Source organism: Mirounga angustirostris, unplaced genomic scaffold (genome assembly GCF_029215605.1).
Source record: "Mirounga angustirostris isolate CCGP_5_RB_7025 unplaced genomic scaffold, mMirAng1.0.hap1 SCAF_15, whole genome shotgun sequence".
Lineage (NCBI taxonomy): Eukaryota > Metazoa > Chordata > Mammalia > Carnivora > Phocidae > Mirounga > Mirounga angustirostris.
In genome coordinates, this window is record NW_026991723.1 from 76476948 (window position 1) to 76502854 (window position 25907).

Genomic DNA, 25907 nt, shown 5'->3' on the forward strand with positions numbered 1-25907 from the left:
TGGAGCACTGGGTGTTATACGCAAACAATGAATCATGGAACATTACATCAAAAACTAATGATGTAATGTATGGTGACTAACATAACGTAACAAAATAAAATTAATAAAAAAAACCCCACCTTGATTAATATTCAATTTAAATTGAATATTAAATTTAAAGACTTAGGTTAACCGTGCCTTTACAAATGAGGAAACAGGTTGAAGGAAGGCTAAGTGACTTGCCTACTGGGATCCCATGCTTTTCCTACCGCACCTGGGCCCACAGACTGGGAGATGTTGTGTCAGCAGGATTTGTGTTCTGGTCATCTCTGTGTCGTCAGGACCCAGCATAAGGCTGGCTGTGCAGATACATGTGGCAGGCTATGAAACTGAACTTCAGTGTGATCCACCCCTATCTCCCCAACACTGGCACTGGACATGAGAACTCTCTTTTGGGAGAGCCAGGCTGCCTCCTATGTGACCTCTTTTAGGAGTGCATAGGACTCCCATGGAGAAGGGACTGCCAAAAAAAAAGAAGGCTCCCAAAAAGGCAATGGTGGTTTAGCGGACATCTACTGAGAACTCTTATGTGCCAAAAATTGTGTGAAGGCACTTCTGGCTCCTCCTCACGCCAGTCCTCAAGGGGACATCTGTTGGTCGGACCTGCTCTAAACCCATGCCTCCTTCTACTAAGAGCACCGGTTTTCCACCAGGGAACCAGCTCGCCCCCCATTTCAATCTATATGATTTTGCTGCAGGTAAGGCCTACTCCCTCCTTCAGAGATGGACATGTGGTTTGCAACCTGCTATTCCATGTCAGAGGCCAAGGAGAGATGAATGAGTGACTCAGGCCTGATCAATCAGACTAAATCCTGGGACAGCATCCAAGTCCTGGTGATGACATCATTGAAGCTTTGGATCGGTTGGGTCTAAAGCTAGATATACCCTTGGATATTTCACATACATGAGTCAGTATTTTCCCTTTTCTGCCAAAGTACTTTCCATTTGTTTTCTGTTACTTACAACTAGGAGTCCTACCAGATACAAATCCTATGAAGCAGATTTTATGATTGCTATTTTATAAATGAAAAAAAAAATGCTCACAAGTCTCAAGCAGATTGCCTAAGGTCACACTCCATCTAAATAACAAGTCTGAAACTTCAAATCTATAGCTTTCAGACTCCAAAACCGGAGCCTTCCCATATCCCTAGGGCAAAGGATACAAAGATTCTATTATTCAACAAAAATCACTGAGAATTCCCAATTCCTGCTTTCTCTAGCCCTGTCTTCTGACCTCATTGCCTACACTGTCTTCCTCACCCACTCATTCCAGCGATGCTGGCATTCTTCCTCCTCCTCTAGCATGCCATGGATGCTCCAACCACAGGGCCTTTGCACCCATCATTTCCCTGCCTGAAGAGCTCTTCCCCATATTTTTGCAGGATCACTCCTTCTTGCCCAGATAGCTGCTTAAATGTCATGTCCTCAGAAAGGTCTTCTCCAGCTACTCAGTCTCATCTAATCATTCTCTATCCCTGTTTTCTACTTTATTTCTCTTCATAAAACTTATCAATCTTGCTCACATACTGACGAATTACTGTACTGTCTGTATCCCCCACTATGAGCTCCATGAGGAAAGGACTGTTCACTTACCACAGTGACTATGCACAGCAGATGCTCTGTAAATATTTGTCTAGGGAGTGAATGTATTTACTGGGTACCATAACCTGAGGTGATGGCTGGGAACACAACATGAAGAAGAATGTCTTAGTTTGTGTTCCCTGGAAAGCAGAGACTAAGAGAATGGTTTGGGTACAGATGGTTTATTTGGGAGGTGATTCCAAGAAGCGGACATGGGAGAGAGGAAAGAATCAAGTAAGGAAAAGGAAACATCAATATAGAAATGCATCATGAAGTTTGCCACCATGAGTGATGGGCAATGGGAACTCTATTCTACAGGGACCTTCTAAGAAGTGAAAGAGATGTCTCCTAGAATTGTTTGGCTGAAAGCTAGGAGCTAGAGAACGTATTCCCTGATTCCTAAGGACCACTGGTTGAGAGCCTCCCCACGAGTAACAACTTCCCCACACTTTTTTTTTTTTTTCCAGCTGTGCATGCCTATGGGTGTAGGTAGCTCTTAGTCTTGTACAATGCCATGGGGCAGAAAGTGGAAGCTTGCTTTTAAAAGTCACTGGCAGTACAAGCTGAGCCTTGGTGCAGACAGTGCTTCTCACCACAGCTGCAGCTGCAGTAGCCCTGGGCCAAGAGGATACGGCATGGCCCCAGAGGTGTCTGCTACAAAGACCCAATCTCCGCCTTCGAGAAATCATAGGAAGAGCAACTGATGTGCCTTCCTCACTGAGGCCTAGGACAGCCCTGTTAACCCCACTGTTGAAACAGTTATTAAACACCCACTAGGTTTCAAGGAAAAGACTACCCACTGTGGGATGCAGCACTGAGCCACCCTTTCCCTGTGGTGCTTGTGACTTAGCGAGGCAGAACTGCGGTGGTTGCTTTTATGAGTGACCCATCAGAGAGTCCTGCAACTTATTATTAATACAGAATTTAATAATGATTAACCTCAGTATTAATATGCACTTGGCTAATAGAGCCTGCCCTCTTCTACAGTTGGATTAATCAGGGCCATACAAGCCCTCGTCATCCCCACCATCCTGAGGACAAATGATGCTAACGCATTTGGCTGGAGTGGGTATTACTAACATGTGTGAGGAGAGCCAGTCTGGGGACCAGCCGGGCTGTGCAGGAGGAGCAAGGCGGAAGGACAGCCAAAGCCCCCCCGCCATCACTCTGAGGACCACGCTGTGTATTTACTGCCCTCGCAACACGCATCTAGGGAGGGTTTTCTTGTCTGCCTTTCCTTTTTTAACTTGCATTCCTAAATGTTACACTATGGTGAAGTGGAAAGAACCGAATGTACAAAATGTGCTTCTCATCAGAGTCTCAGTTCCTCTAACACTTGCAACTTTGTCTGGGCCGAGCGCTTCATTCAACGTCTCCCTCCTTGGGTAAAGAGGCAGGAAGCCTGTGTGCTGCTGGTGGGCCTGAAGAGCCCCTCGGACCACAGGTGTGATGGAACAGCCCACAGTCTGGTGAGCTGGGGCTACTATCCTCATTTTGTCCAGAAGAGAAGCTCAGAGAGTTGGGGCAAGTTGCCCAACCCACAGCTACTACACAGTGAAGCTTGAACCCAGGTTGACCCAATTCCAGAGCCTGTGGGGTTTTTTCACCATAACACGTACTTCCTGATTGTTCGGTCTCTATGGGCCTCAGTCTCCTTGTCTTTTAAAGGAGGAGGTCAGTATCTACTCTGCAAGAGGGTCACGAGGAGTGAATTAAATTAAGTCCATAAAAAAAATATAAAAGTACCTTATGATCTGCAAAGTGTGGTGTGCATTTAGGGATTGTTGTTGAGGTCAATCCACAGAGTGCCAGTCAAGAGGATGAAAATGTCACATGGCTGCTTCCATAGTTAGAAGGAGGAACAGGAGGCCTTCCTTTGGGAGGAACTGAGGTATGTGGGTGTTCAGCCCCAAGGACACAAAAATGGGATGATCAAGAAACTTTACAACCTGGAAACATACCCGTCAGTGGCACAGAGGAATTCCGGTGTCACAGGAAGGAGAAAGGCATGGGGGGATGAGGGTGCTATAATGCAGGGGAATTTCGGGCTAGCATCCTGAGCCTGGAGCTTCCAGAACTCTTAGCTCTGGAGAGCCGGCTTCTCTTCCTTCAGTTCAGCTGAAGTCCTACACCTGCTCTGAGCCCTCACACCACCCTATCTAAAGCAGACCTATGCTACCTACTCTCAGTTACTCCTCATCATTGAACTCTTGATCTTCTTCTAAGCACCTATAGTTACCATGCTTATTTATTTACCTCCTTATTTTCATTTGATTACTAAAATGTTAGCTCCATGAGTTCAGAAGCTTTATCCATCTTGTTCCCTCTTGTTCATGGTTTCCCAGTGTCTAGCAAAGAGGGGGGTGGGGAGGACACAGTAGCCATTTATTAAAGATCCACTGAATGAATCAGGGAGGGGTGAGGCCAGAGAGGTAAGCAACTAATGACTCAGCCACGACTTTGCAAACATGTGGAGACAACTTATGTTTTCGCTCATATCCGGTATCTTTCCAAAAGCTTTCCTTGGCCACCCTTCCATCTAGCAAGGGTCAGGTACCATAGGATGGGTTCCCATAATGCCCTCACTTCTCTCCAATGTGGTCCTTAGCCAACTGTCCTGCAATCACCTGTTTAGAGTCTCCCTCCCCCAGTGACCAAGAGGACTTATGGAAAGGGACCTGGCTTATCTTATTCATCATCTGAGTCCTGTGCCTAGGTGTGCAGAATGATCAAGTAGATGAGCTAGCATGGCTTCCTTCCCAGCTGGAAGAAGGCCCACTAGGGAAGGGATGTACTAGGGTTTCCCTGCACACCAACTTTTGAATGGTGTTGGGAAGGGCAATCCCAAGAGGCCAGTGGATCCTGTGTGAAAGAACACTGAATCCAGGGTCAAGGGGCACCCCTGTGTTCCTACAAGACTGTACAAATCTGTTCACGTTTCTGCCAGAGCAAATGGCCATAATAGAAAGAGTGCATCAAACACTTACCCAGCCTTTACCTGATTTGCTCTTTAACTAATTCCAATGTCAAGACCCTCTTTATTGTCCTCTATATTTGCCTATCACTTTGCTTTCTCAGCCTGAGCCTCCCTGGGCTTCGTCTAGGTAGCAGATCCCCACACCCCAGGAAATTCCCCCCATTAGTGGTATTGCTTCTTGATCTCTGCCCAACCCTGGTGTTTCTGCCCAGCCAAGCCTTCCGCTGCATCACTTAGCATCCACACTGGCTGCCTGTGAATCCTTTGACTCTTCTCTCTTTCTGATGAAGATTATCACTCTCTTCTTACAACTCTCTCCTTTTGTAAAGCCCTTTAAAGTTTACAGTGCATGCCCCTACCTCCTTTGCCATCATATTTAGGCTTCACAAGTGCTCAGTGAGGTGGGCAAGATGGGATAGAAGTGAAAATTCCCTTTTTACAGAAAGGAAAACTGAAACTCAGGAAAGCAATGTGTCTACCAAAGAGGCCCTGGAGCTGGATCCCACGTTTCCTGACTTGTGATCCATGTGCTCTTGCCTCCTCATCCAGACCGTGAGCCCAGCTGTGACTAATACAGGCTTACAGCCCCGCCCTGAAGTACCTAATGAGGCAGTCACCCTTAGTGAGCCCTCCACACATTTCCTGACTTAGACAATTACATTTACTAAGACATCAGTATCAAATCCCTGTTGGGGAGGGAAGAGTAGCAGAAAAGGCCACACTGTGCTCTGGGGTTTTAAATCCTGGCTTTGCTAAATGACTCCTCTAAGCAAGTTACTTAATCTCTCTAATCCTCATTTTCTTCAACTGAAAAATGCATGTGAAAATGCCTACCTCAACAGAATCAAAAGAATCATACTGAGAGTTAATTTAGACAATGTATGCAAAGCACTTAGCACAGTGCCTGGCACATGGTGAACACTCAGTAAGTGGCAGCTTTATTGTTGTTATTACTTTTATTATGGAAAATGACAATTCGTAAAACATTTCACTTGAGGTAAGTGGAGAGAAGAAATTCGACAATCCAGGGAAAGTGAATTATCCTCCTGAATTTAGCACCTCTTACTCTGCCCAAACCAGAACTGCATAAACTATGTGCCCTGAGATAAAAATTTGCTCAATGCCCAAATCTCCCCTCCTTTTTCTAAACTTAAATGTCAAAGACTGTGGTTAGCAGATAGCTGGGATATCTTCCATAGATAAGGGAGCCTGTTTGTCTTTCTCCGTCTCTCCTGGGGTGATATACACACCAAGCTTCAAACCCAAATCTGACCAATATTCTCCAAAGGTAGCCTCTGAGGACCCCAATAAGGCACCAGGAATGAATGAGGTTCTAAGGCCATTCCATTCCCCAGCCAACTTCCCCCAAAACACACACTCTCTAACACACACAGCCACACACATACATGTACACACACAAATGCACATCCCTCTCCTCATCCCATCCCTGTGCCCAGCCCTTATGGCAGGGAGACTCCAGGAAGGTAGAGAGAAGGCCAGCAAAGATGAGTCAGTTTTTCTAGTCGTGCAAGCAACACCATTCCACCAGCCTGAGGTGAATCACTGAGAAGAGGTGGACCTGGGAGGTGGCAGTGAGAAGTAGATTTCCAGATGAAAGAGAGAGACAGAGAGGGAGAGAAGGAAATAGTAAGGAATAGAGAAAGAGTCAGAAAAAGAACCAGAGCCAGGAAATACTCAGAGACAGAGAGCCTGAAGGAGGAATAGATAGCAAAAGAAAGGAACACAGAGAGAGAGACAGAGAGAGAGAGTCATACGCAGACGGAGAGACAAAAAGACAGAGATCAAAACAGAGATAAAAGGAAACAGAAGAAGACCAAGAATAAGAGAAACAAGAAGGGAGGGAGGGATAGTACTATCCCAAAAGAGAAAGGGATAATACGAAGACAAAAAAAGAAACAGGAGGGAAAGAGGCAGAGAGGGACATAGAGAGCGAGACAGCTGGACACTGAGAACCACTCCTGCATGATGAGGAACAGAGGACAAGGCCTGACCATTGCAACGGCACCATCTTGGCTCTTCCAAGGGCTGGCTAATGCTCCTTCTTTTCATTCCATCTTCCATGGACTTACCTGGTCCCCTTCACTGAAGAGATGGACCCCAGGCCCAGAGGGTGAATGCTGCTCCCTTCCATTTTAGCTTTGGACCAAAAACCAAGCCAGTCAAAGGTCCTATCACTCCATAACCTGGCTAGAAGAGGGCCTTGGGGTCCCACTGAAATCCCACAGGGAGAGGCGACTTTGTGGAGATGCCCAGAGGCTGGAAGGGCCTCCACAAGAGATTGTGGCCCTTGAGCATTTGACCAGGGCAACTTTAGTGGTCCCACCTCTCCCAGGGGTAATGACCTGAGAGGTACAGAAGGGAGAGTGAGTAAGTAACAGCCATTTTCATCCAAATCCCCTCATCTATCCCTCCCACACACATACAGGACTTTTTTTCACTGTTAGAATGACTTCCTTGCTTCCCAATTTATATTAAAATTTTCCTTTAAATAGAGAAGGGGAAACAAGTTCTCTCTTCAACCCACAATGAAGGCTATAAAAGGGTTTTTAAGCTTGGAAAATTTGGCTGGTCAGTTTTTCCTACTGTTTAATATATGCCTTAGGTTACACTGAATGAGTAAACATGGTTTATAAGCTTCTAATTCATAACTAGCCCTGCAAGTTTACAGCATATATATATATGGTAAGTGTGTGTATAAATAGGGTATACACACATACACACATATATATAAATTATAGTATACATGTGTAGTATTCACATATATGGCATACATATATAAAATATGTGTATAAAGTATATAGATGCATACATACATACACATATACACACACAAGTAAATACTCACACATGTGAGAGTCTGTGTGTGTGTGTATAAGTAATCTCTCAAATTTGACATCTCATTAGGGGTTTACAAAACCATCTCTCTCATTTGATCCTCATAATAACCCCAGGGGGTAGGCAGGGTGAGATGTCATCCCCACTTTATAGGTAACTGGAGTTAAGGCAGAGGCTCAAGGGACCCACACATCTCCAAGGGGCCGCACACAGCCCATGTTACAGCTCCCCTCCACAGTCACACAGCTGATTATTACATGAGCACAGGTCAGGCAATGACTATTCCTGGATCTTCAAGAACATAAAGCTAAGGAGAGCCTAAGGCATCATCTAATTTCAGGGCTTCATTTTACAGACTGGAAGACTAAAAGCTCAGCGGCTCACTCCTTGCCTAGATGGTGCCTCTGTGCAAATCAGGAAAAAAAAAAAAAAAGAAAAAAGAAAAGACATCCTTTCCTTAAACACTTCCCTTCTATGTATCTGAAAATTGTCCTAACACCCCAATTTATTAGAACAAGAAACTGATGATTAACACGTGACTATGATGTCTACAACTGGGATGATGAGTTTTTAGATGCAGTGTAAAGCCTGTGCAACTGTACAATGCATTCCTGGGAGGGAGCTCAACCAGGGTCAGGGCAGAGAGGAGGACAAGAGAGAGGTTAGGGAAGGTCAGATGAGAGAGGAACCAAATTGCTGAGGTCTAAGAATATAACTCATTTCACTTAAAGTATAACAGGAGAAAAAGAGTAACTAGTGTTTATTAAGCACTTAATTATGTCTGGAAGTTACAGCAACCCTTGAGTGGGACACATCTCTACCGCTGCCTTGCCTTCTCTCCTCCTCCTACACCTCATTTGAACATTCACAATCTGTTAGGTAATATACCTAGTATTTCATTTACTTCACCTCATTTCAGCTTCACAAGAACTCTAAGAACTATTTCCTCACATTTACACATGAAGATATCAAGACTAACAGAGGTGCAGCAACTTGCCCAGATTCATGCAGCAGACTGTGAGGCTGAGATTTGAGTTTTGTGAGGAAAGGGTAGAGGTCAGATTCCTCCACATTCTCTGAAGAGGGCTGAAAGGCTCTATCTACTCAATCAGTATGGACTCTTCTAGCACACCACACCCTACTTTGTATATAGGGCATTGACATCCAGCAAGGGGGACTGATGTGCCAAAAGCCACACCGCATGAAGCACCAGCCAAGAAGGAAAGCATCTCTCTGACTGCTCGTTCTGTGTGTTTTACAGTGTCCCACAGTCAAATCATCCCTTTGCTCTCACTGAGGCTGTTGAACAGAGCCGTGTGGACGATGGATTCATGGTCATCTATGCTCTGAGGCCACGATGGTGGCTCTGCCCCAGCTTGCCTCCTTGCTCCCATCTCTCCCTTACTAGCTTCCCAGTTTGGATGCAAACAGATATGGAGAGTCAACAGAAATTTAAAAAAAAAAGGCAAGGCAAAACAAAATTAAAGCCAGGAATCTGCCATAACAGGCAAAGCAGTGTCTTTGGATACCAATGGAAATGGGTTTTCTGTCTTCAGAATCCTCTTGTATAAATGGGAATAAGTACTCCTACTTTAATGAAGTGTTTTAAGGACTTAATGTGATGCAAAGTTTCTGGCCTGATGCTTGCCCATGATGCATTCAGAGCTTTGTTTTACAGACTAGAAAATAAGGAGAAGTGGTTATTGGCCAGGGTCACTCACACTGGACTAGAACTTTACAGTGTATATGGTAGTTCATATCCATCAACTCCTTACCATGGTCTATATGACCTAAGTGATCCAGGACCTCACTACTACTCACTGCAGCTAGAACCCGTCTGCCGGCCATACTTCAATGACTCAAAGTCACATCATCAGAGGTACTCCCTGATCACCTTAACTAAAGCGGCATCCCCCAACCTCTATCCCTATCCCATCTTTATTTTATTTCAAGCACATGTTACTCTTTGATATTATATTATATTGTATAACAGTTATTTTATCCTCATCCCTCCCCTCACCCCCTGCCACGGAAACATAAGCTCAATGATAGGAAGCATTTTGTTTTCTTTGATGCTGTATCTCAGCTTCTCAAACAGTTTTTGGTGCATAGAAGGTGCTCAGTAAGTGTGTATTAAATGACTTAACTCATAATTCCTCACAAAACACCAAGAGGCTAACCAGGCTGGGATTCTGATTCCCATTTTACACATGAATAAACTGAGGCCCAGGGAGGTGAAGAAAGGTCTCCAAACTTCAGCTGCTAAGTGACAGAGGTGTGACGGGCACACTGAGTCATCAGACTGTAATCCAAATTTCTCTCAATCCCACCAAACTGTATTTCCTACTATCGCTCCCCTTCATTTCCAAGTATGTACTGGCGAGTGGCTGTTATTTGCGATTCCACTGCTGAAGTGAGAAGCCACAGGAGATGGAGGTGTTAGGAGTGATTTTCCCATGTGTTCTCCACCCAGACATAGGCCTTGCCAGGGTCATGCTGTGGACAAGCCAGAGCACGGGTCCTCAGGGGGAAGCAGGCATCACCCATGGTCCAGAGCAGCCACCAGCAGCCAAAAGGAGGAGGGGCTCGGTATCAAATTGGGAGAATGGAGGAAGAGGGTAGGCAGGGATTGTGTAGTCATTTTCAAGGCTCCAGAGGGCCAGAAGGGAGAAGTCCAATTTCCCTTTCAGAGCAATTTCCACTCTGTGAAGAGGTGATGACTTTACTTCATTGCCCCGAGGTTTCCACTTGCCTCCTGGGGACAGCCAAGTCCTGCAGGGGAGGGAGGGCCTCACCAGCTCTTGCGTTCTCTGGAGAGGGAAGGCCTGGGCTGGGCCTTGGGTTGGGATCTGACTTCCTCTGTGACTCACCTGCCCCCTCTGGACATCAGCTCACTTACCTATTAAAAGAAATCTTGGGCCCAGAGGAACTCTGGGGATTGGTTTGGGGAGCTGGTGTTTAGAAAAACGTGGGCATGCTATAGGCCCATTCTGTGTTTGGTGCTCCACATATGTGATCTCCTTAATCCTTACAGACGTTAGTATTATCGTGCTCATTTTGTAGTTGGAGAAATAGCGGTGCAAGATCAATGGTCGTGTCCAAAATCACACCAATAGGGAAAACAGTGTTGGGATCAGAACCAAAAGCTGTCCAGGCTCTTAATATTTATCCTCCTCAAATGCAGAGCTGGGGTATTGTGCCCAGACATCCTCAGAGGCAGAGTCAAGGCCCTTAGAAACCACTGAAGTAAATCTTCTATCTCTCAGACAGATAAACAGGCACGAAAGGAAAGTGCCTTGCCTGAGGTCACACAGCAAGATAAAAGCAGAGTCTAATTAGAACCAAGCCAGACTTCCCTACCGAACGAAAAAGCGAATGGACGTTCACTGGTGGTCTGCATTCCATCATTATTAGCCAGGCGGGAAGAAGGTGGGCAGCCTGTAGGCCGAAGGGCAGGAGTTCCTAGGACAACCGCCCTTCCAAGCCTCACCCTGCAGACCACAACATTCCCACAGCCTAGCACAGTGCCGGTGCCTAGTGGATATTCAAGAATTTCTGAATGAATGAATTTACAGACCAGAGTCACTCCTTTCACCTTTGGTTCACACTCATCTACTTGTCTGATACATTCTTTCTGTCCTGCAAAGTCAATCTTCAGGACCCAGGTTAAGGCCCATGCCCACCCCCAATGCCTTCCCTGTCCACATTCCACTTTAATTCACAGGGACCTTACCAGCATTTTAAACCCGGGCTTTTCTGAGCCTCCGTTTCCTCACCTACACAATAGGATGGGAGCAGAGTCCCCATGACATCGGGAGAGTTCCATGAGGCACACGTGACATACTCACTAACAGGTGGCAGTCACAGCCTTCATCACCTCACCTCGTCCTACCACCTACCAACATGTTCCACTCACCCTTCTAGGACCTCAATTTCCTTTCAGTATATCCATCAACAGGACTAGTCAGCTGCCTGTGAAGTAGGGGTGTGTCTGTATGCGTGTGCTAAACACCCCGCACAGGGAAGCCCTGATTCACGAAGGCGTCATTGATACCTTTGCCCTCATGTAGGGCACTTCATGGTTTACAGGGCACTTTTCTTTTCTTTTTTTCTTGTGATCCTTAGAGCAAAACTTCCATGCAAATGATGTTACTTTTACCTTATAGATGAGGAAAGTTGAGGATCAGAAAGGGGAGTTGATCTGCCACAGTGATAAATGCGAGATGGGGGACTCTTGTAAGGGCTTAGGACCTGGACCCAGCTCTGCTAACCCCCTGTCAAGTGACCTTTCCTCAGCATCTCCATGCACAAGGTAAGGACATGACTGGAGCACACAGAAGGGAGTGCTTCCATGGAAGAAAGCACTGGGAAGATCAATAAAAGGCAGGGCGACAGCACGGGAAGGGCAATTTGGAAGACCTGCACAAGACGGTTTCAGAAGACCCCGGAGGCAGTGAGATTTGGGACTCAGCCTCTAGAGCACCATTTCCATCCCATACCCCTCCTCTACCTCTGAATTTTTAAACACATCCCCTAGTAAGCTGAATTTTTAAATAGTTCCCATTTGGATATTAATATGAATTTTGACTTCTCCCTTTTATCTAGGGACAGAATCTGGATTATGATTAGAGGTCAATCGCTCAGAAAATGGCAAAGCCTATATCATGAGCCAATGGATGTTTGGAAATGGTTGCTTTGGTGGGGGCCATGTGGGCCAGATATAGGGAAAATGTGCTGGAGGGCTTCTAAGAAAGGTTTCCTTTCTCTCTTAAGATGGAAACATGAAGGGAGAGTCCATTTTCTCTTTTGAATATATCTGAATATAATGCTTAGGAGCCTTGCAGCCATCTTGTGATCAGCACCAGGCAGCCATCTTACTATGAGCCTGAGGAAGGGACCACAAACAAGGGTACCACAGAGAACCAGAGCTGGATCTCTGTTGTGCCACATTTGGATCCACCCTACCTCTGGACTTCTGGTAACACAAGATAATGCATTCCTTATTGTTTAAATGGATTTCAGTTGAAATTACTGTTCCGGGCAGCCAAAGGCCACCTGACTCCTCCTTGGGGCTCTTATGTGCAGCCCTGCTTTGTGACCCAGCGCAGGTCTCACCACTGGGTGTTATGACCTACTGAGTCAGGTAGTCAGAAGTTACTGGTCACAAACAATACTGTTAAAATATTTAAGAATGCTTGGCTTTTTAGATCATCTAGACCAATTGTTCTCAAACTTTATCATGCATCAGAATCACCTAATGGGAAGTTCTTGTTCAAACACGATTGCAGGACCCCACCCCCAGAGTTACTAATTCAGTAAGTCTATGGTGGGGCTTGAAAATTGAAATTTCTTTCAAGTTCCTAGATACTGCTGTTGCTGCTGGTCTGAGCACCACATTTTGAAAATAAGTGATTTAGATAATTTAATACTAATGTCTCTCACATTTGTTTGCACATAGGTATGATTTCTTGGACAGGAGAAAAAGGAAGTGAAACTACAGCTAGTCCTCTTGTACCTGGAAACATCTAGGGGAGTGTATCTTGCCTTGACTACATCCTTCATGGGTGTCATGTGGAAATGAAGGTTGAGATCTAAGGTTCCAGATGCCTATTACTTCAGACCCAGAAAGCCTAGGACGTAGGTTCAGTGACGGAGTGATAACACGGAATGAGATGCCTATCTTCATCTCCCAGCTAACACATCTATGAAATCAAAAAGTACTATAGCCATTACCCATGCTGTTATTGTCATCACTTAGACTTTATCAATTCCTTTCTCATCCATCATCTCATCTAATCTCCATAACAACACTGTGAGAAGGGAACAATCATTATGAATATAAATATGATGAGAAGGAAGAGGGAGAAGAAAAGGGGGAGGACCAGAAGGGGAGTGAAGATAACTCCCATTGTACAGATGTGGAAACTGAGGTTGAATGACTTGTCAAACAAGTAAATTCCTGAGCTAAGATTCAAACCTAGGTTTCTCCACCATTAAGTTCTGTATTCTTTCTAGTAAACTGTGATATTTTCAGTAAGTTGGCACAGGAGTTAACTATGGGTAAGAAACAGAAAGTTCAGGAATTCTAGGGCTATCTCACCTTCCAAAAGAAGGCTATCCTCTTGCTTCAGAAACAGTAGCAAAGCAGACTCAGCCTATTGGGATGGCATGGTGTGGAAAGAGCATGGTGATCTTGGGTGGGTTACTAAACTTCTCTGAGTATCAAGTTCATTGGCTTTAAAATTCAATGTCATAACACCTTCCTTGCAGGACTGTGAAGACCGGCAATATTATACAGAAAGATCGTGACAGTCTTTGGCCCAAAGTAGGCCCTAAATAATAGAAGGCTCTTATGATTTTGATCATGATGATTATTCAGGGATGTTCTAAGAATGAACATGTATGAGGCAGGGGGCAAGGAAGAGGCTCAGATCCATGACTAGCAGGTACAGCTTGGGTAGATGTGGGCACTTCTTATTGAACCGGGCCTTGGATGCCAGCTTCTAAAGCTGTGATTTGCTAAATCAACCAGTTCGCGGGCCTTACTTCACAAATTATTACTTTGCTGTTTCAAAGGCCTCCCATAACTAGAACCAGCCCTCCACAAAGCAGGCAGAGTCAGAGCTGAGTTCTACGAGGAAAGCATTGTCTCAGGGGTTGTAGATGCCTGGAATGTATTTTTTGGCCAGTGCTGGTGGTTGGATTTTTAGCAAGGAGAGAAGGGCCAAAATGTTTTGTTGTTGTTGTTGTTGTTGTTGTTTTTAAATCACATAGCTTAGATGCTTAGATTTGGACTGAAGTCTGTCTCTCTCTAAAACTCTAACATTATGGATACTGCCTCTGTTCCACTAACAGAATATTTCTCTCCTTTTTTAAAAAAGATTTTATTTATTTATTTGACAGAGAGAGAGAGACAGCGAGAGAGGGAACACAAGCAGGGGAAGTGAGAGAGGGAGAAGGAGGCTCCCCGCTGAGCAGGGAGCCCGATGCGGGGCTCGATCCCAGGACTCCGGGATCATGACCTGAGCTAAAGGCAGCTGCTTAACCGACTGAGCCACCCAGGTGCCCCCGACAGAATATTTCTAACATGGGTTGGACACTTTGGTGAAGATAAAAGAAAAGCCATTCTTGGTGGGAGAAAGGTTGAGGGTCCTGTTTTTGAGTGGCTTCGGCAAGTGTCTGCATTCTCTACCAGAGTAGGAAAAAAAAAGTCTTTTCAAAAAATTTTGTTCTAGTTTTACCTAGTAGGTGCTACGTGAAACATAACTGAGCTGACTGGAAGGCAAGTGAATTGCTGAAACACAGTGCTTTACTATTTGAGCCACAGATCTTAACCACCGTGGGTAAACATGTTTCCATGGGAAAATGTGGTCAGAGTTCCCTTCCGTGCTGAGGTGCCAGGAACACCTTTCCCTTGCAGCCTTTCACTGATTTCTGTGGGGCTTCATGGTGTAATGGAAAGAGCTCTATATTTAGAACAAGATGACATGAGTTCCAGTCCCAGTTTTCCCGCTCTATTAGTTGAATGACCCTTGGACTCTCAGTTTCTTTATCTGTCAAGCAGGCACGAAATCTCCTACTTCTCTGGGGTCTTTTGAGCTTAAAGGAAAAATAATGTTTGCAGAATCACTTTGAAAGCTGTAAAGCCCCTGTACAATTCTGAAGAGTTGTTAGTAACTCTCTAGTCTGTTAGGATGTGAGCCCCCCTACACACCGACACAACTTCGACATGAAAGTGGCCATTCACTTCTCAGGGCTTCATGGCCAAGGCCCCAGTCCTCTCTGCGGAGACGTACCTGCTTCTGTCTCTATGCTGCCCGGGTATCTCTACTCTAAAGGCTTCAACTTCTAAAATTCATAAGCTCCAAAGTTAAAGAATGCTGAAAAGGAGCAATTATTGCAACACGTGTGGACAATATGTGGTGTAGATCATTGCTCTTGCCTGGGGCCCTGCTGACAGAGCATAGAGTAGAGGATGGAAGGTGTGGCATTGGAGGAAAGCCCCAGAGCATGGGGGCCAGTGACTTCCCAGCTCACGGGGGTGGGATTTTGTCACATTCTCTACCTTCATCCAGCCTGAGAACCGGAATATCACTGACAGCTTCTGCCTTCTAAGGCCACTGTAACATAGCAATAAAGTAAGCATCGGATTAAAACCTGTATCCAAAAGGTATTCACCTCACTTATACCACTGGTCCTTAGATGGAGTGACAACGTCAGCACAGAGCAGTAAGCACAGGAGACTGATTAAAACAAACCACTGCTGCATTCAACAGCAGGGACAGAAGGAAGTCCTGAGAACTCTCAATGTGGCAAGGGGGCCTTCTCGATCCTTTATCCTGCAGGTGCCAGCCCTAAGCAAAGCTCTTACTCTACTGTTTCCCTGCTGAAAGGTCTTCAATTATTCATGGGCCTCAGAAAAAGGTCAAAACTCGTCACAGTCGCCCTAAATGAGTCCCAGCCACCATTCCAGGTCCACTCTTTCCACCAACCATCCCTTCTGGATTCATCCCCAAATGGGTCCCCATTCCATACCCGTCCCGCCTTTGTGCTGGCTGTTCCCCCAACTTGGTAGACCAATTCTCCCCATCTCCTTGCCTGTTATCCACAGTCTTATTAAAATCCTACTCGTTTCCAAGGCCCAGCTCAAATGTCAGCTCTAGGAAGCCCCTCCTGATCCCAAGCCCCTCCAGATCCCCCTCCATTCCTCCTTCTCTAATCCACAGAGACCTCTATTATTTGGTGCTAATTTTATTTACACAAAGGACAAGATATCAGAAGGCTCAGGTTTGTGCACAATGTTCTAGCATCTCCTACGTGCATGCCTGCCACATCACAGAAACCTCTCAAAGCATCTCTTTCCTTATCTGTAATCATAATATATATATATATATATATAAATCATATATAATCATAACCATAATACCTACTTCATGGAGGTGGTGTAAGCAGCAAAAGAGATGGAAGTAAATTTTAATTTTGGAAATAGGATAAATTTGTCATTGTGATTTTTAGTATGCCTCCCTAAGCTGTTGCTTTGTTTTGTTTTTTTAACTTCAGTGAGGCCAGTCTACAGTCTTGAGGTCTTTTATTTTCTTTACATTTATCATGCCATGAATTCATAGGGAATAGGTTCCAGAAGTTCGGGCTCCTTTCCATTGGTTCTCACAAAGTGTGCTTCTCTGGGTGGGGCAGGCTGGCGCTTCAGCTGAACCCAAGTACCTTTCTCTTTGGCTTTCTTCTTTTTCTGATCATTTTCCTTCACACGCTTCAGGAAGCTATCTCGGCTCTTTGAGTGTTTAATATGCTCAATGCCTACATTAATTCTCTTGGCAAGAATCTTGCCTTTAACTTGTTTGTTTACAACAATGCCAACAGCATGCTGAGTAACATTGTAGACTCTTCCAGTTTTGCCATGGTAACATCTGTGGGACATTCCTTTTTGAACAGTGCCCACTTCCTTGATGTCCACAATATCACCTTTCTTGTAGATTCGTATGTATGTGGCCAAAGGAACAATTCCATGTTTTTTAAAAGGCCTAGAGTACATATAGTGGGTACCTCTCCTCTTTCCCTTTGTGTTGGTCATTTTGGCGAGTTACTGAAAGATGGCAGTTCTGGCCAAAAAGCCAATGAGGCCAGTCTAATCTCTGTATCCTAGGTGCTCAGATCCAATTCTGACCCAGCACAAGTTAGAAATATCTGATGAATGAAAAAATGCAGAAACAAAACAAAAAAAAGTACACACACACGCAAGAAAAACCTTGACTGAATCAAGTAAGAGTCAGGAAACAGGACAGAAGACTCCTTTCAACATGAGAATGACCCCTTTCCCATCAATTAAATTAGGGTTCTCTGATACTCCTTTTCATAACACCTAGTTGTTCTCTTCACATATCCTATCACAACATGAATTGTATCTCTAGTTTGTTGGTCTAATTCATTTCAGCTGCATTTGACAAGTCCCCCAGTGATGGGGACCATTTCTCTTTTGTCCACTGAACCGCTAGCACCTAGAACAGCACTAAATATGTATCTGTTAAATGAAAGAATACACTGATATTTGTACTTATAGAAACAGAAAACAATATCCAGATGAAAGGTGAAGGCTTTCGTTCAATAACTATTAATGTAAGCAGAGACACCTTCCGTCTTGCCCCCATCCCATCCCCTAGTCTGGGTTACGAGGCCCATGCGTTGTTCCCATTGCCTCTTCCACTTTCCCTGTTGGAAACACTTACACTACATTGCCTTTGTCCTTGCCTGCTTGCCTTCTAGACTGACGTCTCCAAGACAGAACCACCTATCGTTTGTCTTTAGATCCTCACCGCACAGCAGCGGGTGCTGACACACAGTGATAGGACAAAACCACAGCTGTGAAGTTCTGTAATTCAAGGCCCCTCTGCTCGCCGACGCTCATATGCTGTTTCTTTTATTTGGCCTCTCTATTCGCCAAAATTTCTCCATGTTCACACAACGGTTGAACAAACAGAACTGAAACTTTGGTTTTATAACTTACGTTGGAAACCACATGTTCATTTGAGAGTTCTATCCTATTTCTGACAAGCGCGACTTTCCCTTCTGTCTAGGACCTATGGACATCATGCGAGATGGAGTGGCATGCATAACGTGCATGTGTGGTGGGGACACTAGGAACTGCAAACACACAGGGAAGCCCTGGGGGGTGAATAATGAGTTCTGATGGAATCTGCCTGCCCCTGAATTTCCAAAGCCAGAAAACCCAGCAGGGTCTCTTGGAGAGAAGTTTTAAAGATGGCTCAGGGTTGGGAAAAAGTGTCCCCTGCAAACGGAAGAAATCAGAGAACTTCCCCAAACATCGTGGAATCAGAAGAGCTGAGGCCGCTGCCACATGGGGGACAGGATACCAGTGGAGAGGCAGAAAATCAAATTTCAGGTCATAGGCACTGAGGGATAATGGTCATGACTGAAGCCAGAGAAGATGCGAGCCAGGGCAGCTGGGAATGAGAGAAGTATCACCTGTAAACACGAGGCACTCTCCTGTGTGTTTTGCCACAGTGATCGCAACAACCCTCTCGGCGGGCTGCCACGGTTACACAGAGGATGCCACAGAGGATCAGGAGGCTGAGCAGTCCGCCCAAAGTCACAGGGCTCCTAAGACACCATGTCAGGATTGGGAACCAGACCGGTATGTTCCAAATGCATGACTAACCCTGTTCTAGGACAATGCCTCCTGTCTGACGCTTAAGCTGCCTCTGGCTGATGTGACCAGAAGGAGCCAGAGCTGTGTTCCGATCTTGAGTTATCTTCTGTGAAAAACAAAAACAAAAACAAAACAAAAAACAAAACAAAAAGGAAGACAGGAAAGGAGGGAGGGAAGGAGGAAAGGGAAAGGTAAGAAGGAAAGGAGGGAGAGAAGAAGAGACAAAGACAGAAAGAGAAAGAAAGAGCGAAAGAGCGAGAGAGAGAGAGAAAAGGAATTCCGGCTCCATGCCAGCCCCACTGAGACAGGCTATTCAGGGTTGTGACCTGGGGCTTCATATTGGAAACACTCTCTAGGTAATTCTTTTTTTTTTTTTTTTTAGGATTTTATTTGTTTATTTGAGAAAGAGACAGAGATAGTGAGAGAGAGCAGGAGCAGGGCGGGGAGAGGGAGAAGCAGGACCCTGCTGAGCAGGGAGCCCAATGCAGGACTCGATCCCAGGACCTTGGGATCATGACCTGAGCCGAGGGCAGACGCTTAACCGACTGAGCCACCCGGGCGGCCCTCCAGGTGATTCTTATACCCCAGGGCAGACAACCATGGATCTGGAAGGGACTTCTGCTCTGGCTATGTTTGACTTGTGCTTCTAACATCCTTTCCAGCATCTGGGCTTTATGTCCCAAGTCTCTCTGCCTGCTGGTGCTCAGAGTGAAAGCTCTTCGTAGCAATCTAAGGAAAAGTACTAAAGACACATGCTTTATTAATTACAAAATACATACTTTTTTTTTTTTTTGTCTTTCGATATATCTGAAATTGAGATGTGTCCTACCAATGATGATGACATACAAACAGTTTCCATCAGCCAGGGCAGGCGGATGTCACTGTGTGTGCCTTGTGTGAACCTGGCCATCATTCCTGGATATAGACACAGCCCTTGGTGTTTCAGGACATAAACTACTTAAGAACTAATCGTGAAAGAAACCTGAGTTCTGACTATTGTCTGACAGCTTTCACTGACAACTGCCTGTAAGATCAGGAAAAGCACCAGCATTAAAACTGGAAGGAAAATCCCAGAGATAATAAAGGAGGCTTCTTTGAAGACATTCATTAAAAAAAAAAAAAAAAAAGAGTGACATACTATACACACTGCAACACGGAAGAACAGTGAAAGGAGCCCAGTCACCAAGGATCACATACAGTTAAGAGTTCATTAATCTGCAATGTCCAAAACAGGCCAATCCATGGAGATAGAAAGTAGATTAGTGGTTGTGTGGGACTGGGGAAAGGAGAGGAAGAAGGGAGTGGATGTGAACAGGTATGGGGTTTATTTGGGGGGTGCTGACAATGTCCTAAAAATTGATTGTATTGATAGTTACAATTCTGTGACTGTACAAAAAAAAACTATTAAATTGTACATTTTTATATAATAGGGAAATAGTATGGCATGCAACTTATATCTCAATATTGCTGTTAAATAAATTTAAAAAAAACTATGGGGTGGGGTGGGGAAGAAACGCAGTATAACCAATCCTCTGGCTGCCAAAGAGAACAGCAGTATATGGAAAAACCCAGACTTGCAATGACCTTGCATCAGAAAGTGATTCAGGAAAGTAAAAAGCTGAATGTAAAGAAATTTTATGAATATTTGAACATTTATTTTACTTTTATATCACAAAAGTGATATATTATAAAAATATAATCAAAATAAGTGAGCTCTTTCAATAAGTCTAAAAATTTAATTGGTAGGAAAGCACTGGGTTATAGTTTAGTTGGCAGCATTTTCTTTCTTAATGGCACCTAAAATAAAATGGCTCTTAAAATCAAGGACATGTCAATGTGATGAAGATACAGTATTTGAGTCTCAGCTACTGGAGGCCGGTTTCTCCAGTCAGTGACGAGCTGTGAATTACTGGAAAGACCCTCCTCCATTCCCAAGCTCTCACATCTCTCAAGTGGATTTATGTGTAAGGATCCCCCTGGCTCTCAGATGTTCTAGCTGCAATTTAAATTTCTATTCATGTCTGGAGGAAAATTCATCAATCGTTCGATCCTGCACCAGATCACAGGCTTGAAACATAAGGGAAGAGAGGAAAGTATCACATCCACCTAAATTTAAATTTCCTTCTACTGAAAGGGAATATGCTGGAAGAGAAAGGTAAAATGACTTCTTGTACTTTTCCCTTGATTATCTGCAGAGTTTCATTTCTTAATCCTCTCTGAATCCCAGATCCCCAGAGATCTGACAGTGAATGGAATAACACATTAAGGGGAAACTCTGGGCCTGTGGTCAAAATGTGCTCACTGCGGCAGCCAATTGCTTGGGCGGCAGCTTTGGCCCCTGGATGAGTTCTTGGCGTGTAACTGTCCAGCCTGTAGGTGGCTTCCTGATGATCTGTGCGCAGGGCAGCCGCCAGGACACCTACAGCACTAACCCCGGTGGGAGCTCACATGCAGACAGGACTTTCAAAAAGAGAAACATGATGGAAGAGGAGAAAGGCTTATAAGTGCCATCAGAGAGAATCGTTTTTAGTAGGTTCGAGAATTCCTTTGGTTACCAGACTGCACACTTGAGATTATTTTTGTTTAAAATGCAAAGGCCCCTGTTTATTTCAGCAGTCTTCAAAATAAGTGAGAAACCGGAAAGGCCTAAATGCCCAACACTGGCGAAATGGTAGATAAAATCTGGGCTATCCATATTATCAAACTGTATACGGACACTAAAATGTTTGCAAGTAGTTTGCAAAACTTTTTTTTTTTTTTTTTTGAGGAAAGGTTTGAATTCCACCATCGAATAAAAAAAAAAAGTAGAAAAAAATGTAAAATACGTTATGTTTTCCACTATATAAAGAATATGCATTGACTGGGAAGGAAATATACCAAAATTCTGATCATCTCAGACCTGTTTAGTTCTAAGAGCTTTGTTACTATTTCTGCATTCCCATTCTATAATGAATGTGCAACACCATATTCTTTGTTTGGTTTGTTTTTAAGTAGGCTCCATGCCCAGCATGGAGCCCAATGTGGGGCTTGAACTCATGACCCTGAGATGAAGACCTGAGCTGAGATTAAGAGTTGGATGCTTGGGGCACCTGGGTGGCTCAGTCAGCTGAGCGTCAGACTCTTGGTTTTCGCTCAGGTTGTGATCTCAGGGTTGTGGGGTCAAGCCCTGCATATTCAATCTGGAGTCTGCTTGATATTCTTTCCCTCTCTGTCTGCTCCTCCCCCTTGTATGCATGCAGATGTGCATTCTCTTTTGTCTCTCTCAAAATAAATAAATATAATTTTTAAAAAAGAGGGGAACCTGGGTGGCATAATCGGTTGAGCCTCTGACTCTTGGTTTTGGCTCAGGTTGTGATCTCAGGGTCGTGGGATTGAGGCCCCTGTCAGGCTCCTTGCTCAGTGTGGAACTTGCTTAAGTTTCTATCTCCCTCTCTCTCTGCCCCTCCCCCTACTCACTCACTCTCTCGCTCGCTCTCAAATAAATAAATCTTAAAAAAAAAAAGTTGGACCCTTAAAAAAATTAAATCCATTTATTATAGATAATTTAAGGAAATGAGGAATGAGGAAGATATAAATCTGCCAGATTTATATATTCTGGTACATACTCTTACAGTCGCTGTTGCTTGAATCAAGACACAACATGCATGCATGCATGCACGTGGAAGTATGAACCACTATGAAGTTTACCCAGCCTATAACTCTACTTTCTGAGAACTGGCCCCAACACACACAGTACTGAGCGTTTTAGCCATGGTTTTCCCAGGTAACCCTACATCTTTAATCATAGCTGACTGAATCAAGAGTAAAGACTTAACCCAAGGTGGCCCAATCGTATTTTTTGTCCAGGAACTTAAAGCTAGCAAGACCAAGGTACTGGGAAGACAGGTGGCTGGCTGAGACACTGAACCAGGCAGTAACTCTACACCATGAGGAGAGGCAACAGATGATGGGCTTCTGGAAGATTAAGAGAACAGCACCTGTGATTCCCAGTAACTCCTAGTTCCTAGGTCTTTTTGAATTACAAGACTCCCCTTTCAATTCTCAGTAAAGACATCCACACCCCTGTAGCCAAAAGTGCCTTAAGATATACCATAGAATAATTTGAAACTGGCTTTCTTCAGTGGTAATATTCAGATGATTTCCTTTGTAGTTAACATTGGCCTGAACATCCTCACATGTAAATATTTTATGAGCATTTTTTCCCAGAATAAGTTGTCTTCTAATACATATTGATAATTTGCCTTTAAGGAAGTATTATTAATTTACATCATAATCACCAAACTATAATAAAGTCTAATAAACTTTAAATAATTTTTAATGAAATAAAAAGGTGACAGAAACTTTTAGTGGTTTATAAGGTCCTCTAAGATCCATTGTTCATAAGAGGGCCTAATAAATCCTGTCACTTCAATTGAATAAACGGTCTTCAAATCAGAACAATTCAAGTTGATATGTTTATTATTTATGGTCAAAGATCATTGGAAGGGTGTTTCAAAAAAAATGTTAAGTTCAATGTGAACTTTAAAAATAACTTAGAAAAATCTGAACAAAGTCAAGTTATAGATTCTTGGAAAAAGAGAGAACGTTTTGGTGTTATTAAAGAGCATTATCAGTCCTGTTCATCAAAGTGTCACTTTAAGAATATTATTTTTGGAATAACCTTGATGTTTCATCTTTTGAATCATCCAGTCCCCCCAAAGAGTCCTACAGTATCTGTATTGGAGAGCAATATAGCTTTTTTGGAACTATTTTAAACTGAATATTAGCTCTACTAAATACGCATCCTAAGGACCATCTGGCAAGTTTTTTGATGAAAAGGAAAGCTTTAAAGAAAATGAGGGGAGTTCTTCATACTCATGGGTTTCAGGATTATAGCATAAAGGGAGACTAATACTCTCCTCTGTTGATTATGACATAGTTTTGAAACAGATCATCCCTAAGAAAAAGAAGCTTAAGTGAATTCAGGAGGGTTATTATCTCTTCAAGATCCTGATCTCAATTCTTTTGGATATATACTCAGACATGGAATGAATGGATAATATGGTAGTTGAATTTTTAATTTTTTGAGGAGCCTCTGTACTGTCTCAAAGTGACTGCACCATTTTACATTCCCATCCACAGGGCACAAGGCTTCCTATTTCTCCACATTCCCACCAACACTCGTTTCTTTTGTTCTTTTGATAAAAGCCATCCTAACAGGTGTGAGGTGATGACTCACTGTGGTTTTGATTGATAATAGCCAAGATGTGGAAATAACCAAATGTCCATCACTGGATGAAAAGATAAGGGAATTGTGGAATATACAAATAATGGAGTAGTAGTCTTTAAAAAGAAGGAAATTCTGACATATGTGACAACATGAATGGACCATGAGGACATTATGCTGAAATAAACCAGTCACAGAAGGAAAATACTACATGATTCCACCTATATGAGATATCAAAAATAGTCAAACACAGAATCAGAGAGTAAAAGGATGGTTTTGAGGGGCTCTGGGAGGGGATAATGGGGAGTTGCTAATCAATGGGCATGTTTCAATTTTGCAAGGAATAAGTTATAGAGATCTGATGTACATTGTACCTATAGTTAATAATACTGTATTGAACATTTAAAAATTCCCTAAGAGAGCAGAACTCACGTTAAATGTTCTTACCACAATTAAATATCTTTAAAAAAAAAAAAAGCTTAAAACTGCTTAAAAGTCAGAAGTCTGGCAAGGTAGAATAATGCAGTGCTATGCCATATACTATTTGCTTAGTTGAACCAGTGCTCCCTTTTAAATCATGTTCCCTTAAGACAATAGTCTTTATTTTCCTCATCCCCTTCTCCAGTGGCCTCTCTTGAAAAATCATCCTCATCCACAGATGGTCAACATTATGATGGAATTTTGTTTTCCTCTCATGTGAATTTGGAGCTGATAGAAGCTTCTCAGCTCCTTGCTGGGACCTGCTGACAAACCCGCTGGCCCCAGAACTCTCTGTGACGTCAGGATGATGCTTCTGAGGTTCCTGTTGGTACCTTCTGCTGAGCCACGGGACCCAGCTGGACAGGCAGTGATGAGGACTTAGAGTTCACACTTTGTCACTGCCCCCACAAAGCCAATGTGACCTGGAGTGGCTGAATGAATCCCTATCTTTTCCCCATTAAAACATGACAGAGTCTAGTTTTCACAGAAAGAGTGGGGAATGGGTTAACAATTTCAAATTCCCGTTGGAAGCACTTGGGAAGGAACTGCCAAACAAGACCTCTTTTGTAAACTAAGGGGGTTGCACTCAGAACTCTCCAACGGCACTTCCCGGCTGACATTCTAGTATTGAATGATGAATCAACCCGAAACTTGCATTGAGGTGGTCATACTAAGGAGAATACAGCGTCTGGGGAGAAGTGAGATAGCTGCATAAAAAACGGGGTATTCCCCAGACAGGAGGAGGAGACAGGAGACAACCTAGTAGCCCTCCATGGGTAATCAAGTGACTCACCTATGACAGCACCTCTCCCTCCCTCCAAAAAGAGGTTTATCATCAAGAACTGCCACTGACAAAAAACACAGGTATCTTAGGACAGTGGTAGGCTTTCTCTGAAATGGTCACCTCTACCCCGTTTTTATGGGCAATTTGCTACACTTGGCACATGCCAGAATACAAGGAAAGGGTGACTTGGGCTCCTCTATTTACACAGATTTGAAGTGCCTTGGACCATTCTATCACATACCTGGCAGTCACACATTTTGGTTCCTCAGTTGTTTGGTTGATCCATTTTTAGGGGTATCAGAAGTTTACACTGGAACACAGTACAGATACAAAGACCTTATACTTTTGACATGAAAGGTTACCCTTTGGATTAGGTGCTAGGGACCAGGCCTCCAGACCACAGGAGCAAACACAACAGCAATTTTCCAGGAGCCAAATCAGTGGGAAACGTGGCAAAGAAGATGAAGCCGAGAGCTATTTTTGTGGCTGTCTTAAGGACATAAAAAGTCACAAATCATAAAAAGGTCTCAGAGGGATTTCCCCCATCTTTCTTCCCAGCTGCAGAAACAAATTTCCCTAGCTTGTTTTGGAATCTGAGCCAGAAGACCCTTAGTGAGAATGCCAAGGGCCTGCTCCTAGCCCAGCTACCTGCTCCCTGGATGCCTGAGCAAACATGGATGGGCCCTGCTCCTTTGCAGCCTCTGGGACAGTTCCTTCCAGCTTCCCAGTGATGTTCTTGGACTGCATAGTAGCTCCTGGCCCAGAGTTAGGCCAGGCTCTCAGATGTGCCAACTCACAGCCA

General features: G+C 44.0%; 2 protein-coding genes across 6 annotated transcripts in view; both read right to left on the minus strand.

Annotated features, from left to right (window-relative positions):
* ASTN2 (astrotactin 2) overlaps positions 1 to 25907 on the minus strand; it is an 883583-nt gene that overhangs the window by 74374 nt on the left and 783302 nt on the right. The gene's annotated exons all lie outside the window — the stretch shown is intronic.
* On the minus strand, positions 16529 to 17042 carry LOC123849946 (large ribosomal subunit protein eL21-like). Its single transcript, XM_045883015.2, has one exon. It carries the CDS (start codon positions 17040 to 17042, stop codon positions 16560 to 16562), a length of 483 nt encoding a protein of 160 aa, XP_045738971.1. The 3' UTR covers positions 16529 to 16559.

Bases quoted from the DNA above. Each gene is read 5' to 3' on its own strand.
- LOC123849946 (XM_045883015.2), bottom strand. From the start codon at position 17,042: ATGACCAACACAAAGGGAAAGAGGAGAGGTACCCACTATATGTACTCT.